This window comes from Kogia breviceps, chromosome 1, assembly GCF_026419965.1.
Source record: "Kogia breviceps isolate mKogBre1 chromosome 1, mKogBre1 haplotype 1, whole genome shotgun sequence".
NCBI lineage: Eukaryota > Metazoa > Chordata > Mammalia > Artiodactyla > Physeteridae > Kogia > Kogia breviceps.
The window spans coordinates 126,989,200-127,008,664 of NC_081310.1; the positions used below are offsets into that span (position 1 = coordinate 126,989,200).

The 19,465-nt window shown below is 46.6% G+C and overlaps 2 protein-coding genes across 2 annotated transcripts in view; one reads left to right on the plus strand and one right to left on the minus strand.

The window, feature by feature from the left end:
- Nucleotides 1-11,523: 11,523 nt before the first annotated feature.
- On the minus strand, nucleotides 11,524-14,487 carry CCN1 (cellular communication network factor 1). Its single transcript, XM_059061603.2, has 5 exons — nucleotides 14,138-14,487; nucleotides 13,624-13,837; nucleotides 12,918-13,274; nucleotides 12,581-12,792; nucleotides 11,524-12,477 (listed from the first exon to the last, which is right to left on the minus strand). Exons 1-5 carry the CDS (start codon nucleotides 14,198-14,200, stop codon nucleotides 12,175-12,177), a joined length of 1,149 nt encoding a protein of 382 aa, XP_058917586.1. The 5' UTR covers nucleotides 14,201-14,487; the 3' UTR covers nucleotides 11,524-12,174.
- A 2,267-nt stretch (nucleotides 14,488-16,754) lies between these two features.
- DDAH1 (dimethylarginine dimethylaminohydrolase 1) overlaps nucleotides 16,755-19,465 on the plus strand; it is a 273,752-nt gene continuing 271,041 nt past the window's right edge. The window contains exon 1 of the mRNA XM_067043351.1: nucleotides 16,755-17,146. Coding sequence (XP_066899452.1) covers nucleotides 16,872-17,146 — 275 coding nt within the window. The 5' untranslated portion in view covers nucleotides 16,755-16,871. The remainder of the gene's footprint in view (nucleotides 17,147-19,465) is intronic.

Sequence of the window (19,465 nt, forward strand, 5' to 3'; positions counted from 1 at the left end):
AGAGATTAGGGGTAGGAGAATTCAAGCCTCAAAGACCCATACCCACTCCCTTAGATGTCTCTCACCGCTCTGAAGGGCTCATGAGAACTTGTGTTTTCCAGGAATTATTTATCACGCCCTGGAGGCAGACTCAGAGGAACAGGTCAGGCAAATATGAGCCTGCAGATTTAGCAAGCGTGGACAGTTCAGGAAGGACAAGGGTCGAGGCCTAAGCGAGTGTAAGGAAGTCATCTGGCATTTCTGATTAGGTATTCCACTCTGTCTCAGAACCGTTGTCAGGGTACCTAACTGGCTCTCTCCTGCTTCTCTCACCCTCTAGCCTGTAAAACTATAGGGGAGATCTTTCCAGGGATGTGGGCCCCATTTCCTGTTGGTGGGTCCTGCAGCACCAACGGTACCAGGACTAGAGAGAGAACTACAGGTTAATAGGTCCATGGGAAACAGCACGTCTGGGAGGTCCAGTTTAGGATTTCCTGGAGACCTTGCAATTATGGGCCCAGTCAAGGGCCGTCTTCTACCTCTCAGTCACCAGCTCTGGTGAGAATGAAGGGAGAGACTGCAGAGAGCCCTCTGACCCGTCTTTCTCGGGGGCTTCTCAGGCTCTTGCACAGCTGTGCCTTTTCACAGGCAGTTCTCACCACCCCGGTTTCCCTTTCTCCCTTCCCATTTTCTACCAAGACCCAACTTCCAGATTCTACCCCCTGTAAAACCTGCCCCAACTCTCTCAGGCCGAGGCAGCCTCGTATGTTTCAGCAGAGCTTACTGTAACTAGACTGTGCGGCCAGAAACTGTCTTGTTCACCTCTTTCTTCCCCAGAGGAAGGGGCCCAGAACCTGGAGTGTCTCTGATGCATAGTACACATGATGGTGGAACGTGCGGCACGCTCCCTCACCCCCATACGCGTGGCACATGCTCACTGATGCTGTGTTCTGTGCAGGGCACATACCTGCATTATCGCTGTGGCCCATCTCTCTCAAGTTGGAATGCAACTCTGGTCAGAAATAACTTCATTCTAAAGTAAATGAAACAAAGGCAACTGTGGTTTCCATCTGTTTCCTCTGCAATGGGGAAGCCCTGGCACGGAGGGGAGGTGATTTGGTCTAACGGGGACCTCAGCAGACCAGGAACCCTCAAAGAAGAGAGGCCAGTCGCGGCAGAAACCCTTCAAGCCACTGACCCAGCACAAAGGCTCTGCTGTGAGGAAACTCAATAGAAGGGTGTGCCTTGCTCCATGGGAACTCGATGCACAAAAATCCGAAGTCATAAAATAGATATATCTGTGGTGGTTACTGACTTTACAAGAGGGCTCTCCAGCAGCACCTCTGAGTAGCCAGCTGCCACAGTCTGCTTTACCTCTGATTTTATTTTCAGGCGTTTGATATTACACACCGGTTTTCAGGAGAAACATAAATAGGTCCCCGGGGAGCCTGGTGTCACAGTGTGTCTGGCCAGCAGCTTGTTGACCGGGCCTTAAGGCGAGCGGGCCTGGAGCCACCCTAAGCGCTGAAGGGACTGTGTTTCAGGATCCCCCTCCAAGCTCTCCGAGTCTGACTGCTTCCAGTGGCAGGAGCAATAGGAAGAACCAGGAGCAATCTGGACCTTCTTGCCTTTACCTGAGTGGGCTGATTGATTGCTCAGGGGCACACAGGATTTGTGTCAGCTACTCATTCATTCATTCACTCACTCACTCCTTCATTCAAAGGTGTTTGCTATGGACTTGCTGTGTGACACTGCACTAGGTGCAGCAAAGCAGAGAAGACAGTAAGGAGGGTTCCTGTCCTCTAGGAACTCACAGTCTGGTGGGAAAGACAAGTCCTGGATTTCATTGATTCTTGAAAGTACATGTTTTCACCCTTTAAGAACTCCGAAATCACAATGCATCTTACTTCAGGTGTGACTAGTTTAACTGGCTGGGTTTTTCTTAGTGGTATGTAAAAGGATGGTGTTACCTTGCAATTGTCAGCGTCTTAGATGAAACAGGGTAGATGAAAGTGCTAAGTAATGGTTTAATGCCACAGAACTCCAAGTGGGATTTATGTTGGAAGGATAAAATTAGGCCCCTGTGTGAATATACCTCATGGGTTTCCTGTTGCCGAGAATGTGTGTCCCAAGTTTGAAATAATGTCCCTTGTCCACATTTATCCAGGGAATCCAGGCTGGAGTAGCCTTGCCCTTCCTCCATTCTGGGAGTGGGAAATGGTAGACCCACACCCTGATTGCCTTCCATGTGGGTCCTGAGAAAACCAAAGGAGCAAAGTAGCAGGAACAGGTCTGGGTGGCAGCCCTTCAGGAATGAGGAAACTGGTATTGGATCTCTGACTCTTAGATGGCAATTCCTTAAGTCCTGGGTCAGCTGGACCTTCCAAGACCCAGCACCGTGCCTGGCCAATAATAAACAGGAATATAAACAACAACTCGTGTGTGTGTGTGTGTGTGTGTGTGTGTGTGTGTGTGTGCGCGCGCAGATAGATGTAAATATACGTACAGATATATGTCAAATGAATGAAATTCTGTTATGGAGGCCAAATTTTTATTACAAAAACGGTTCAACGTGACTGCTAATCTTGACTTCTTGGCCCAAATGCAGAATGACTTCTTACAGTCTGTCTAATGTTACAGGGGATTTCTTCCCTATCTCTTTTTGGCTTCATTATCCCTTACCAAAAAAAACAGTGGCTCCTGTTGCTAGTACTGAACTGTTGCCCTGTTCTATTTGTTTAAATGTCTATGTTCCCATCGCAAGCCAAGAGATCTGGTCTCTAACTTTTGAAAGCATAACGAGGATGTACAGCTTCTAGGCAGATGACAGTGAAAGTGACGGTGAGGCTTAAATAAGTTCTTAGGAGCCATATGCAGATATCTGGAATGGTTTAGACGAAGTACGTTGACATAATAGCACAATCCAAATCCTCTGAGTTGGTTCTCATTGATGTAGCACAGAAAGACTATGAATTACTTTATAATTCTTGCCCATACAGAATGTGAAGAGAAGACACTTGGTTGTTTAGTTATGCCTTTTCTTGACATTCACTTTGATTGTGAGTGTAATTATGAGAGTTCTTTCTCATCTGGAAGAATAGATGAGGTTTCAGGAACCAGCATGGAGCTGCCCCTGTGGCCTTTTGTTTACATGTCACACACTGCAGGCTTTAAAATCCTGGATTAGAAAGTTGTGTGCAGCTAGCAGGAAGCAAGAACATCACTCAAGAAGGATCCGGAAGCCATTAGTGGGCTGGCCTCCTTCGAGAATCTAACTGTGGCACAAACACAAGAGTGTCAGGTGGCAGCGACCAAGTCATCCAGGCCGCTTCTCCCTGGGCTTTTTGCCTTCGCCGCTGGATCCAAGTACTCACAGTGCCCTCCTCGGGTGACCTACCAGTGGGTCAGGCCTAGGCTGGATCCTGTTAGTCTGAGATCAACCTGTCATATTGAGGCTGTCATGTGGGAGAAGCAGACTGATTTTCGGCTTGTATCTAGTGGTGCCAGTGCTACTTCATCCCCTGCAGGATGGCAGCTCATTACTGTGGCGGTGGGGGATTTCCAAAGGTAATTCCCATAAAAAAAACTGGCCTGTCCCCATCACTAGGTCAGGTCTTCTGTAGGTCCCTTCTGAGGGCTGCTTTTCTTCTTATCAGCTAGAAAAACTAAGATGTAAAATGGCTGTTACTACTCAGGTCTTGTCTGAGACCATAACTTTGCTGGCTTTGATAGAATTCCCAGGCTTCAAATACTTTGGGGTTTTTTTCCAGTTTTGGAGGTACTTCCAAGTAGCAAACTCCTATTCATCCCTCAAGACCCCAGTTCAGGTGTTTTGTCCTCTGTGAAGCTTTCTCTGTCTACACTGTACGCTCTCATATTCCTAGGTTCTCTAATGCTGTTACTACGCACCAGAATTATTTGTATACATTGCTACCTCTGCTAGATGTGACAATCTTGTGGCCAGGGACCATATCTCATTATTTCCTTGTTGGTCACCCATGTCTTGCTGGCCTGTAGCCTGTCAAGTGCTGTATACTCTGCAACTGTTAGGTAAAGGAATGAAAACATTATATTTCTGCCAAATATTTGTTTGTTGGTTCATTCACTTACATCTAAAAGTATTTTCTTCTCCTTTGGATGTGGTTATCTCTGTGTTGTTTGTAAAGTCCGTAGGCCTCAAAAAGGGCCAAGTGTAAAATCATCAGTTAGGATGCTTTTAGCTGTACCAGTTGGTTTAACAAAAAATAGCTTGAACAACAGGAGGTTTATTATCACACTAAACAGGAGGTGTGGATGTCAGGGGGGCCGAGGGTCGGGTGATTCAACAGTTCAGTGATCTCTTTAGGGACCCAGGGGCCTCTCACCTTCTGTTCTGCCATCTTCAGTGTATCAGTGATTGTCTCCCTCCTGAGCTCAAGGCTGGTGATGTCCAGCAAAGAAGAAAAGCATTGCCTCTTCTAGTCTCTTTTTATTATCAGGGAAACCCTTTCTCAGAAGTTCCCCCAGGGGATATCTCCTTGAGTATCAGAATTGTCATTACCTATTGTTGATAAGGAAGTAAGACCATTATGCAGACCAAAGCCAGTCCTGATGCAATCCCTGGGGTTAGGGGAAAACAGGGGACTCCTTCCCTGAGCACATGGAAGGGGGAATGCCTGAACAAAACTGGGGCTCTGCTAGCAAAGAGTCAAAGAAATGGGGGGTGGCTGTGAGGTGAGCATGCAATAGTGTCCCCACACCAAGTATTTAAATAAATTATGGCACATCAATAATAGAGTGAAAGTCTATGAAACAATTTCAATGACTGAGGAAGAACAACACATAGCAACACTAAATGACTTTCAAGCTCTATGTATAGTCTAATCTTTCTGTTCATAATAATAATAATAATAATAAATACCAGGTTAGGCACACCCCAAATCTAGAAGGATAATACACACCATGCTCTTAAAAGTGGCTTCGTGTGGGGATGTGTGTGAAGGGGAGGGTTTACTAGAGACCTTCATTTTTTGACGTTCTGTATTTCTTATAGTATTGAATTTGTACAAGTATGCCTTCTTTTGTTAAGAAAAAAACCAAATATTAAAGAGAACATTTTAAAAGGCCAAGTATCATTTTGAATGCAAGAAGTCAATTAAAGACATGGGCTCCTTTCCAAGAAAAAACTAATTTGGAACATGCAAGGGACCTCTGAACGTTTTGCTCATGAGCCCATAATTTAAACTCCTTCCATGAATGAGCAACTTTTTTTTTTTTTAAGCTAGCCAATCTCCTTAACATAAGACCTAATTTTTTACAATGTTGAATCATTCTCTGTTTGCTGGAGAAGGGCATCACCCTTGCCATGCGATGCTGAGGATGCTGACTCTCCTATAGGAAATCCACTGGCGGAAGTCTTCCCAGGAGCCATGGTGACACCAAGAACCAGCCAGACTTCCCTATAACCCAAGCGCTTTCCTGTGCCCCAAATGTCTCTGTCAGGGATAAGCTTGGAGAATAAATCCTGAGGTCTACCTTCTACTCTGCTAACTAACTATAACTACTCAGGAAAGTCCTCAATCTCTCTGGAGTTCATTGAATGCCTCTGAAAAATGAGTGTTATTTATGTGACAGTACTTGAAGTAAGCATTTCGAGTCATTAAAAATAAATTCTAGAGCAAGCCCCCGGGCTATCTGTAATGATTCTACTGGCTCTTTGGTCACTATAAAAATAGATGGTTAAATTCAGCGGAGGTTCAGGATGCGGTGTGTGTCTTTGATCAATTTACCCAGTGTCAGCTGGAAAATGTGACATGGTATTATAAATGGAATAGGTACACTTCTCCACAGAAATACACAGGCTGGAAAGGTAGAAGGAAGCTGGGGGGCGGGGCATGTTTACAGCCCCACAGCGTCTTGAAATTAATGAAGTGGTCTCTATTCTTTCCTAGGATTATCAATGCCTAGAATCATTTTTCTAAGCATTTTCATAGGAAAAGTGGTGCTCTAGTTGTGCCTTTTTTAGAAAGGGTCTGGATTTTTTCTTTTTACTTTTAAAAAAAATTTTTATTGGAGTATAGTTGATTTACAATGTTGTGTTAGTTTCTACTGTACTGCAAAGTGAATCACCTATACGTATACATATATCCCCTCTTTTTTGGATTTTCTTCCCATTTAGGTCACCACAGAGCATTGAGTAGAGTTCCCTGTGCTATACGGTAGATTCTCATTAGAGTCTGGATTTTTAAAGATCATCTCTGCTTGCCCTTCAACTCCTCTAACTGCAAGGATACACACGTATCTCTTCTCCATCCATCTCCATCCGTCTCCATCCATCGCTGGTGAACTGCAGAGCACCCACTCTAAGGCGGGAAGCTGCAGCTCAACTCCCACCATGTGCAAACTGCCACGTAGAAACCAAGGTCCACTGCTGCCAGATCTATGAATTTTTCCCAAAAAACCCCCAGAAATTTGAACTTAAAAAAAATACTCAGTTTTCAAATATTGGCAACAAATCCCAGTTTTTATAAACTCTCTTCAGGCTGAACAAAACATATTTATTGCCCCATCCTGCTTAAGCCACCAGCTAAGGACCTCTGCAGTAGAGCAATGTAGGACAAACTTGCTTTCTCTTCTCCATGAAGATCTGGAGACTTGGAAGCTCCAGATCTTCATGGAGAAGAGAAAAGCAAATTCTAGTTGTGCCTTTTCAAACTCCTTTCAATCTATTCTTAGTTGGTACTCATTCATTGACAAAACTCTTTAAGAAATTTAAAATCTGGTAGGAAGAGTTAAACAGCCACTGACAGTGTTGTGGTTTCATTGCTACAATGAGGATTTGCCTGACAAGCCAAAGGATGGAGCACTTTTTTTCTGTCTTACAGTGTGTGCAAGCAAGGGACTGTGTCTTATTGTATTCATGCAGATTTGGAGAATACTTTTCTCCAGAGCTTTTATAAGGATCTCCCTCTATTCCCCCACCCTGCAGCCATTTCAGTTGAGGTGGATCCTGCTGGTTCTGTATGGAACTTGGGGTTAGTGTTCTAGAAACCTTCTTGAGGTGCGCCATGCATCTATCTGGTCAACGCAAAATAAATCCCGGAGCCCTTCCCACATACATGCACAAGCACGGTGAGAGGACTTGAGGGATCATAGGTATAACTAGCAAAACTTTTGCTTTTTTCCGAATGCTCAAATGCATTCCAGTTGAGAGAGTGGATATGAGTTTCTTCTCCCCAAAAGGTTTTACTACACGGGTGCTGTGATGGTTAATTTTATGTGCCAACTTGGCTAGGCTACGGTGCTGGTTTGTTTGGTGGAACACCAGTCTAGATGTTGCTGTTCTGTATTTCTTAGACATGATTAACATTTAAATCAGTCAACCCTGATGTAGTGAATTACTTTAGACTGGGCCTGGGTGGGGAGGGAAGGTTACTGAGAATGTGGCATTGATGCTGAGAACTGCATGACAGGAAGAAGCTTAGATCAGGGAGCTTGGCATTTGGGGCAAAGGAACAGCTAGTGCAAAGGTCCTGAGGAGGAATTTACTTGGCTTATTTCAAAGAGAGTTAAGTGGGAGCACAGTAAGCGAGGGTAAATGAAGGAAGTAGGCAGGTTCCGGGAGCTGTGTGCCAAATAAGGAGTTGAATCTTATTCCAAGAGCAATGGGAAGCCATGGTGGCTTTAAGCCTCCTGTTCTTAACAGGATTGACCTGTTCTGATTTACATTTTTAAAGAATTACTCTGGCTTCTGTAAGGAAAATGGATTACTGGAGGGCAAGAATGGAAACCACTGATGTTTCAGTTATCTATCCCTGTGTAACAAACAACACCCCAAATTTAGGGCCTTAAAATAATCATATTGGTTTGCTCATTATTTGATGGGTCAGGAATTCTGGGGACTCAACAGGCAGCTCATCTCTGATTTACAAGATGTCAGCTTGTGAGGCAGCTGGGGCTGGAGGATCCACTTCCTAGACGGTGTCTTCATATACATGTGGTACCCAAATGCTCCCTGACCTTCCTCTTTCTCCACGTGGCGTCTGATCCTCTCAGACCTATCCATGTGGTATGGACTTCTCAGTCTGCTGGTCTCAGGGTACTCATACCTCTTATATTGAAGCTGCTTTCTAAGAGAAAGGAAGTAGGAACTCCTAGCCAGTGTTGTATTTGGAACTAGCACCATATCACATCACTTCCTAGATATTCATTGGTCAAAGCAGTCAAAGAGTCCACCCAGCTCCAAGAGGGTAGAGAAGTAGACCCCATCTATTGATGAGCAAGCAAGCAACAGGGTCACATTGCAGAAGGGCATGTGGGTTGGAAGATATTTTTGCAACCACCTTTGGAAAATACAATATGCCACAAGTAAGGAAGCCATTCCAGTAATTCAGGCAAGAGATGATGGTGTCTTAGATTTGGATGTTTGCACTAGGTTAAGAAAGGGATGGATTCAGAATAAATGAGCAGAATATATGAGAACTGTAAAGTACTAACAAATGCAGCTAAGTACTTGTTTAATTAAATTGCACTTTGACAGATTACATGGATGAGTGTCACCCATCACCAGTAAGGTAAGTCACAAGTGAGTCTGTTGTATTCATAGGACACTTGTATTATTGCTGTGCTTCACAATGTGCTTTGTTTCAGAGAATGAGTTATTTAGGACAAGGACTTAATGAGGCCCAGATATTGGGGCTACACAGGGAGAGGAAAAAGTATGGACCTATATACTGTGAGATCCAGGGATTGTCACATCCTATAACCAGGGCTGCTTTAGAGAGTAAAGAGGGTCTTACATTTTCGAAGCCTTCATGGACATGAGTACTTTTGCCCACAGAAAGACCTGAGCAGTTTTCACTTCATACATTCAGTTGCTTGAGGAGACAAAGATTTTAAGGTAGGGGAGTCAATGCACCAAAGAGAGTATATAAAAAATAATTTTTTTGGTGACAAAAATGTGGGAATCTATTGTTCCATTTTAAAACAGCAGAGGAGAATCCAGAAACTCGCCCAGTGGCACCCAGTAAATTAATGGCAGAGCTGGTGTAAAAGACATGTCTCCTGATTCTAGTCTGGGATTCTTTCTATGGCATCATCTGCCACTCTGCCCAGAGCACAGCTTCGTTCTGTACTATGGTCCCACTGCACACTTGTTATTGCTCAAGTGACTTTCAAATAGTGCCAGAAGGCAGGAAACAGGTTGTGAACAAATCATATCTGGTCTCTCTACTGGTAAAATAACTAAAAGGTACTCTGCTAATTTTGATTCAGTTGCAACTCTTTGTGGAGTGGACAGCATATGCACTTATGTGGGAATCATCACCATAAGACCACTTACTGTGCTGCTAAATGTCCCAAAGAATATTTCTTAAAATTCACTAAATTCCTGAGATTCTGGGGTCACATTATAACTCTCAATGCTTACATCTCTATCAAAAACAAAACAAAAAAACAGCTCAAGAACACCAGGATCTTTTAGATTGGAAAGTGGTTACAACACAAGATTTTTACCGCGTGTGGAGGTTACATATAATGTACATTATAATGAATGTTTATATATGCAACTTCTATTTTATATTTTCAATACATGGTTTTTTATTGTGTTTTCTCAATATTTGAAGTAAGCAGCATTCCATTCCAGATCTAGATAAAACTGATATGCTCTAAATTGCATAATTTTATTCTCAATTACTTTTAATGTCTTCACTCTTTTTCTATAGCCAAATCAAATGGACATATTTTGCATATATTTGTGTTCTTTTAAATTAATTGAGTACTCTTATTTATATAAAATCAGCACTTGTGTATTACTCAGTATATTTCTTATGATGAGATTAATGACCCCAAAGATCCAGTGTTTTCCCATGCTAGGTTTGTTTCACATTTGAACTTAATTGGACAAATATTACCTCACTACATAAAGGGTCTATAAAATATTGCTCCTTGATCTTTCTGTAAGAAGCAATTTGCTGGGCTCTAGTGTTGGAAGACAGTACCTCAGGATTGGTGCCTGGGAATGTGTAAATTTTGCCTATGGATTTAGATGTCTGTTTAACAAGATTGCACCACAAAATCCTCACAACTTTATTATATGTTTTACATGTTCTATTGCACTGACAAGTTTAACTGCAACCAAGACTGAGCCAGGTGGTGTTTAAATTTCCAAATACCTTAAAATTTGAATGCCTCGGGCAGGAAAAACTGACTACTCAGTAGGCACAGTTGTAATATTTCAGGCAAGATATTGTCAGAATCAGAAGAGTGAAGGCCTTTGCCTATAGATTTTACTATCCCATTTACATGAAACTTTGTGCATTTCAGTAAGGCTCTAAAACAGGTGCTTAGGCAGTGCTTTTCTGTAGGTCTTAACGGAGCATCAATATTAAACTATTTTGAAAACTCACTCTTATAGGATCCCAGAAGCAGTCCCCCTCCTCCCCTTTTAAAGCACTTTCTCTTATTGCCTAAAAATTCAAGTACTCTCTTAACAAAGTGCAGACTGAAATATTTCACTATGGATTTGAACAGGATCCAAGAGGGTTGATGAAAGGAAAACTTCTCTCTATAAAAGGTTTATTGTCAGTGCTTTCTAAAGATGTAGATTCTTCTAAAACCAGCTACCAGCATTTTCACAAACATTAACACAGCCTTCTCAACCTCTCCTAGACCTAGGATTCGGGTCCTTTTAGGCAAGCTCTGCTTCTAGCCTCTGACCTTCTAGATAGCCAATTCAATCTAATTGCTCCCTCCGCCTCAATATAACTTATATTTTAAAAAGGAAAGGGGGTGGGGTAGCGTGGTCCTCATGCTATTGGAAAAGTACTTGAAATTCCTTGCATTCCTTTGCATTTAACAGTATGTTTACCTAATCATCAGCTTATTAGGATTAACACAAGTCATTGCTTCAAGCTCATTCAGTGAAAACAAACTGACTCCTATAGATTCCAAGATTTTTTCTCTGATCCCAACCATGGGTGAATTTTTAAGTCATTCTCCCAAGTTTTAGGAACAATATTAGAAAAATATAAAGTTATAAACAAGTGACCTTATATCACATTATCCAACCATGCTTAATCTTGCCCATGGATTTCGAGGTGGGCAGCCTGAGTTATGGACTGTTTTCATTAAAGTTTCCTCTACCGAAGGGACCTGCACAATTACCTACTGATTAAAATGATAAATGACTCTACTATACCCACCTCAAAGAGCTTGGGTGATGGAGACCCTTAGGCTTTGAATTCTTATGAAAATAAAGCATTATTATTTAAATCACAAACTTAGCTTCAGATTCCTTCTTGTGCTTTGTACAATGCCTGGTGTTCAATACATGTTTTTAAAACAGATTACTCTAAATTCCAAGATTTTTTTATACTGAAGATATAAAAGCAATCATTGTTAGATTTTTAGAGGTTAGTTCCCTGCTCTATCCCAAGCACCTGGAACAGTTCCTGGTACAAAGTAGGTACTCAGTTAATCCTGTTTCAATGATTGAATGCATAAGCTAGATTGTCCCCAATGGTTTTGAACATCCTCTAAAAATACTGAATGCCATAAACTCAGATATTAGGTAAATATTTCTTTATTAAATGATTAATTCCATAAATAAATTCTTTTCACTGAATATAAAATTAAAATCATTTACAAATTATTCCAGTATTACATTTCCCCTCCCTCCCCAGAAGCTACATTTTGATAAATAAAAACATTCAGTCTTAAAACACCTGATTTCTGTTTGCAATTTAGAGTGCAGATAGCTGCCTCTCGTGGACACTCACAGAGTGTCACCTTCTGGAAGGGATGGACCCCCCCTCCCATTTACTTCTGTCAAAGGATGGAGTCTTTAAATGTCCAACTAATCTTATTACCTTTTACAATTGTAAAACCGAAATGGAAAAAGCCTAGAGAAAAATACGCTTACCAAATAATTTACAAACAGAAAACAGAACGTCATCAACACCACAAGCTCCAAAATGAAGCAGTAACACGTGCTCCAATATTATGAAGCAAAGTATTCTCCAATCGCGGCTGCATTAGTGTCCATGTGCACCAGCACGCCTGGCAGTTTCGAAATACCTTAATACTACTCAAGAATGAGCAGTGCATCCCTTCTACAGTGAGTCCCTTCAGCCCGCCGCCCCCACCCACGCCTCCGTGATGCTGACACTCTTCTCTCCCCACTTTGTCCACCCTCGTGCCGGAAAACCCAGGTAGCATTTAGTCCCTAAATTTGTGAATGTCATTGAACAGTCTGTAGAAGGGAAAGGCTGCCTCGTTGGCATGCGGGCAGTTGTAGTTGCATCTGCAGGACTGTATCATCATGACGTTCTTGGAAAACGTCTCCCCATCTTCGCAGCGGAACCGCATCTTCACAGTCCTGGTCTGCTGAGGTGTGCAGCAGCGGCCGTCCACGCAGGAACCGCAGTACTTGGGCCGGTATTTCTTCATACTCGAACATCCAGCGTAAGTAAACTTGACCGGTTCGGGGGATTTCTTGGTCTTGCTACATTTCTTGCCCTTCTGTAAGAAAGAGAAGAGAAGGGAAGTTAGTGTTTCTCTTTCTTGGAAGAGAGGTTCCCATCTCACCCAGGGGACCAGTCTACACGGCTCCGCAGGCACTTACTTTCAGGCTGCTGTACACCGGCTGTCCACAAGGCCGCACTTCACAGATCCGGGTTTCTTTCAGCAGGCGGCATTCAGGGTTGTCATTGGTAACGCGTGTGGAGATACCAGTTCCACAGGTTTTTGAGCACTGGGACCACGAAGTCGTTTGGATGATACATTTCTGGCCATGTGAAGAAGGGCTGTACAGAATGCGAGGTTCCATTCCAAAAACTAGAGGGACAAACAAGAGGGAAGATTCCTCAGAGGCATACCGACACAAACAGATTCAGGTTCTCATTTCTCTGAAGTTTCAAACTAGGAATGGGTTTCAGTACAATGTCTCAGTCTTCACTTACCAGGGAGCCGCTTCAGGGAGCCTCCTTTTCCAATTGCAATTAATTCATTGTTTCTTGTTAACTCCACCTCCGAGGCATCGAAGGCCAGCTCCTTGCCCAGGAGGCCGTCCCTGTCGTCCATGGTGTCCTTGGCACCATCCTCGTCGCAGACCCACTCCTCACAGCACTGCCCGGTAACTTTGACCAGCCGGGGGTTGGGACAGCCCAAGCTGGGGAGAGAGAGTTCTTGGGGACACAGAGGAATGCAGCCCACGGCGCCGTCAATACATGTGCACTGATGTTTACAGTTGGGCTGGAAACTTTCCCCATTCTGGTAGATTCTGGAGTTATATTCACAGGGTCTGCCCTCTGACTGAGCTGCAAAGAGCACCAAAAAAGAGAGGGAGAAGAGAATAAAGTTAAAATTCCGTACGACGGCCTGAAACTCAGACATATTTTCTGCTGCTAAATTCAATTGATGGTAAAGTTTCCTACGATTCCCCGGAGACTCAAGAGCAGAACAATAAGTTAGTCAGGAATCACTTTTCCGTATGCGCTTTTCGTTGGGCCCAGACACACTGAATTGCATTCCAGACTGCTGAAATCATGTGCCTTTCTGCCAAGCTACCAACAACAAAGCATCACCATACATGGTCGCAAAATTACTAAACTTCTGGACTACGGGGACTATTCTTTTTTTAAAGGGGCCAAACCACAAGCATCTTACCTCTGCAGATCCCCTTCAGAGCGGTGGAGCTGGCGCCGAAGTTGCATTCCAGCCCCTTGGTGTGGTCGCAGGGCTGCGTTTTGCTGCAGTCCTCGTTGAGCTGCTTGGCGCAGACCTTACAGCAGCCGCAGGCGTCCCGGACCAGCCCGACTCCCGGGGCGCACTTGGGCGCCTCCAGGGGGCAGTGGCAGGCGGCGGGGCAGGTGGAGAGAGCCTGGAAGGGGGAGAGGACACGTGTGAGGCTCGGCGCGGTGCGCAGGAGGGACGCCCCGGGAAGGGACGGGGGTGTCTGACCCGGGCGGCAGGGGGTCTCTGATCCCGTCCAGCCCGGCCACCCCGGGCGGCTGCGTACGCCGGGAGGGCCCCCGGCACGTCTTCAGGGCGGGCTTAAAGAAAGAGCTCCCCCGAAACGCCCCGCCGAACTTCTGAGTCTAGCTTTTCCGGCCGCGGGCCATCTGGGGAAAGGCGAAGGGGCTGCTAGAGCGGACGGGGAAGCGGTGGCCAAAGAACTCACCAGCCTGGCCAAGTGGAGAAGGGTGACGGCGAGGGCGAGCGTCCTGGCGGTGCTGGAGCTCATCGTGGCGCGCAGGAGGGGTCCGGGAGGGCGCGGAGGCAAAGACGCCAACACACCGGTGCGTAGCGGCCGGGCCGGCGCGGCTGGGGCGATGGGCCGGGCGGTGGGCCGGGCGGCAGGGAGGCGAGAGCCAGGCAGGCGAGCGGGCTGCGGGCGTCCTTCTCTCGAGGTCCTTGCCGGGGAAGAACGGAAGGCGCGGATGCTACTCGGGGGCGCTCTCGCTCGCGGTCTGCCCCAGCGCCCAGAGCCCGCCTTTTATACGGGCCGGCCGCGGCGCCGCGTGTTGCAGTGACGTCGGCTCTGTCTGCGCGTTCCAGAATTCTCAAACATCTCAGGAATGCTGGTTGGCGCGGGCTCCTGCCAAGCGCCTCCCCTGGCTCCGCTGCACTTTTTTTTTTTTTTTTTTTGTCCTGGACCCGTCAAGAAAACAATCTTCCGTTTTTTCCACTTTAAATAACGACTTCTATTGGGGAGGGCTCTTCTTGGAGTGATGGTGGTGATGATGGTGGAAGGGCCGAGGGGGGCGAGTTCAGAACTTTGCCTGGACTGGGAGGGTGGGAGGACCTGGAGGGAGGAACAAAAGTCGTTTTGTTTGGTGATGCCGAGTTGACCGGGCAGCCTTGGAACCCCTCACCCAGGAAGGCAGCGAGCTGTTTGCTTGTTTACAGCGAAGGTGAGAGTCAGGTTATCTATTGAGAGAGGCGAACGGGGAGGGAGAGTGTCTGGGAGCCAGCAATCTATCTGAGGACTTCATAGAAGCGTGCTCGGATCAAGTCCCAAATCTTTGGCATGGTGTTTATTGGACAAGTGAAGTGTATTGCAAATTAATACCCGAGGTGGCATTTATGAATGAGAAGGGGAAAAAAAATCAACTTCCCCCATCGTCTGGCAGATTCCCAGGCAGAGGTCTTCCCCCGTCCGCCAACCACCCCACCCCCCTCCGCTTTTTCGTATGTCGTACTTGTTTGTTTTTGGAGGTTCCCACTTTAGTTCCAGCCCACTGCCTGGGTTGGAAGTCCGAGAGGAAACGAACGCAGGGAGCTCTCTGGGAGGCGGACTTACACTTCCTCGCGGATGCGGGAGGCTGGGTAAGCCCTTCCAGCCTCCCTCCGCGGGCGGGAGGCGACGCTAACTAAGCAGCCAGACAGAAGCGGAGGGGACCACCGTGGAGTGATTTGTACTGAGATCATCACCTGTATATACTGCAAAAACAAACCAGATTCCAGCACCATTGTGCCCAGTGGATGTCTGGAAAAAGCAGACTCCTTGACGCTGAAAGTTTTGCGGGACTTTTAAACTCCTTTCCTTGGGACCATTTAGAAGGCTCCCATTTCAAGTGAATTGCAGTGCTTTGCTCGCTAAGTACAGAGAAGTAAGAGATTTAGGATGGAATATTCTGCAGTTTTAAAAAAAAGCAATTTTAAGGTCCTATTCTACCAGCAACACATTCAGTAGAAGACCTACAAATCAAGTTACTTGAACTTAAAATACCCTTAGTGTGATGGACAAATGTTCCCTCAAAGTTTAAAAAACTATCTTCTTGTGTAACTTTCATAAAAACATACACAGTAATTATGCTAGTTTCCCTTTTATATGTGCTCTGGGAGAAATCCTTGTCCTTTGCGATGTTTAGGCTGTTCAGTCTAAATGACTGAGAAGTCTTGCTTAAGAAGGCCTTCAGTGTGACTTTTCTGTGAATGACTCTAGTGAACACAATAAGAAGCTATTGCAATGAAAACACTCGCCAATGGAGAGAACTGTGGCAGGAAAGAGTTAAGTTTCATTCATTCAAAAGTGCTCTTCCAGAAGTCTAAGAAGCTTTTACTAGAGGGAGCAGGATGTCAGGTTTTGTTGCAGGGATGTGGGGTGGGGATCTTACTTTTCAAGACAATAGACTGTCAGGTGTTCTGGGCCCTGCATCCTGCCCAAGCCAATTCATCAGTTATTATTTAGAAAACGTTTTTGTTGTGTTCCTGTGTTCAGCTTTCGTTACTGTTTCCTTCTTAGTGAAGTGACTGGGGATGGGGTGAGTAGGTACAGTACAGGGTGGGAGGAGGTGGCGAAGAGGGAATGGAGAGGAGCGTTCCTGGCTTCTGTTGTGGCGTCTCTTCTATTTGACTTCATGGTTGTAAGTATTTCCAGATGGTGAATCAGACACCAGACGTAACAATATTTCCATATTTGGGTATAGCAGTAGCCTGCGTTTTTAACATTTTTCTGCCTCTGTTATCCAACCACAAAGCATTCTTGACAGCTTCAAATGTTGTTAAATATAGACTTAACTTCTGTTCCCAGAGCAGGAAATTCTTTGGAATTCCTTGTTTTTCACGCAATCTGTCTATCATAATCTAAAATAAAGTTACAGTGGATGATCCAACTGGCTTGTGTATACACCTTGCTCCTTTATGGAAGTTGTGCGTGTGTGTGTGTGTGTGTGTGTGTGCACGTGTGTGTATGTGGAGGAGGGGGTTCAAAGAGACTCAGTCTGCTGCACAGCATTCAAAAACACACCATTCCAGAGATTCCTTTAAAAATCAGATTAAAGTTTTCTAACAAGGGTTGTGTGCGTTTGCTTCTGGACTTCATCTGGGGAATCTTGGAGGAAAAGTTTGCCCCAGAGGAGAAACTGACAGAACCTCACCGTCAGCTGCCCATTTAAAGCAGGGGGTGTGTGATGGGAGGGGGTGGGAAGCTGCAGCAAACAGGGCCAGGACGTTGGGGAGCCGGAGAGACGGGAGTAACCTGTGTACACAGCCTTTCCGTATACTATGTCCTGGTGAGACTGCTAGTAAACGACAGCCTCAGACAAGAGGAACAGCAGCTCCTCAAGTCCTGCTCAAAGAAGGTCCAGAAACCCCAGATGTCCCATCGCCTTCTCCCCTCCTCTGCTGAGAGCTGCAGATCAGTTCACGTTGACAGATTGAAGGGTAAATGTGCAAACGTTCACGGGTAAGTGTCTTCCGGTGCTAATTCTGCATGGCTCTTTTGCTCTCTTTCCTCCCTCCCTCCCTCTCTGGGAGCCCCAGGAGGGAATAAGGGGCCGCCTTGTTTCCTTGGGCTGCAAGGCACGGAGAAGGGGCTGCTTGTCTTCTCAGCTCCTGGCTTTGGACTGAGCGATGGGAACGTCTCTCGCGCACTGATGCCAGGGAATTTTAGGTCACCAAAAGAAGGGCTCACTGTCTGGCGGCAACTGAGAATAATAATCACCCTAAATCTGGCGACTCCGGTTTCCTAGCCCTAGACCAGTGGTTCTCAAACTGTGGCCCGCATCAGACTTACCCGGAGGGCTGGTTAAACGACTGACCCCACTGGCCCCACCCCCAAATTTCTTATTAGTTACATTTCTAAGAAGTCCAGAGGTGATGCTGAGGCTGTTTGTTCAGGGATTCACACCCTGAGAAACATTGCCTTGGACGGCGGCAGTGCCTGTAATAGCCGTGTGTGTGCGTGCGTTTGTCCTCAGAGGTACTCGGCCGTCTCACAACTCCACCTTTTATAGCCACCTTAAGGAACAGCACAACTTACTGTGACAGCGAAAGGCCAACTTTAAGGTGGCGCCCTGCGCCATCCTATTGCTCTCCGCTCCCCCAAGCCCCACCCCACCCCGAGTGACTGCAGGGAGGGCCGGAGAGAGCCGGGATGGCGGCGGGAACTGGGTGGCAGTGGCGCTGGGAAGGCCTCAGCAGCCCCAGGGACCCCTGGGGACGGCGGGCAGGGGGGATGGGGAGAGATCCGGTGCCCGAGCACCGGGACGCGCCCGGCCGCCTGCTGCCCGCCGCCCCCTGCCGGCTGCCCGGCCCGCGCTCCCGGAGTCGCCGCGGTGGCCAGGACTAGAGGTTTCCGGCGGCGCGCGGCGCAGGACGTTTCCAGCCCCAGCCCATATTTGGTGAAAGTCTTTCAAGACTCCGTCATCCAGCTCCGGGGTGCGGCGGCGGCGGCCCTAGGAGAAGGCCTAGCGACGGCGCGGCCGCCGAGCTGCTGAAAAGTGCCCGCGCCCACTCCTCGGGCCACCCGGCCGCAGGCGTGGCTGGCGTGCGGATGAGCGCGTGCCGGGGAGACCGCGGGCGCCCGGCCCGAGCCCGCACCCCTGAGAGGGCCCGGCCCGCCCTGGGCTGCGTGGGTGGCTAGCGGGGAGGGCGCCGGCCCGATTGTGTCACTTTTCCCGTCCATCCCGCTGTTGACTTGTCCTCCCAACGGGGCAGAGGGTTGCCGCGCTGTGCCAGACTTGGAGGGTACGCCCAGGTGCGGGGCTGTGTGTGCGTTGTCGGAGCGTGGCGTTCGTTCAGACATCAAGCCCACCTGAGAGCGGGGACGTGGAAATGACTTTGGGGAGAAGTCCCCAAGGGCCTGGATCCCGTTATCTCTAGAAGGGAGAGAGGCTGGAGCTCCCTCTTGGTTTCTCTTGGTCTCCCACATCCCTTCCTCCCTTCCTCATTAGTAAGTTCCGTGGGGGCAGAACCCCTGGATAGGAAGCCCTAGCTCTGCCATCTACTAGCCTGCAGTCTTCAGTAAACTGCACATCCTCTCTGGGCCTGGTATCCTTCATCAATAAATTGGGAAAGGAGACAGCAGGTAGTAAAACTGGAGCAGTCCCTTTCGGGGCTAAATTTCACGCCATCCTCTCTTGATAACAGAAGCCAACGCTTGTATAGGGCTCACTCTGTGTCAGGCACAGTTTTCAATGCCTGCTATTTATTGACTTATTTCATTCTCCAGTGCCCCATTGAGGCAGATCCTCTGGTTAACACCATTTTCTATCTAAATGAAGAAATGGAGGCACAGAGGGTAAATGTCCAGCCAAAGGGCACTCACCTAGCAGGTAGCAGAACTGAACCCAGGCATCTTGGTCCCAGCAGGCCTTGCCCTTAACCACTGTGCCTACTCCCCATCTCTTACTTTAGACATTCAGGCCTGTCCCTTCTTCTGGAACTTAACCTTTATTTAACTCTATCACAGCTTACCCAGATGTTTCAGGATAAATGCATCAGGTAGAAAAGTAGTTGAGACGTTAACTGAAGCTGTGTGAACCTCTAAGAATTGCCTAATGTACTGGCTCTTGGGGAAGAGGGGGAAAGGAGTGTTGCATTTCAACAGAAAAAGCCTTAACGCAAATAAGTTTACATAGTGGACTTTTAGACACCTTGGCAGAGGGTGGGGAAGATATCTTGGCCTTTGGGGTCCTTCTGATACCTTATAAGCCACATTGATCAGGCAGTCCCTACTTCCAGAATAAGGCTTGGCCTGGTAGGAACTACATTTGTCACTGAG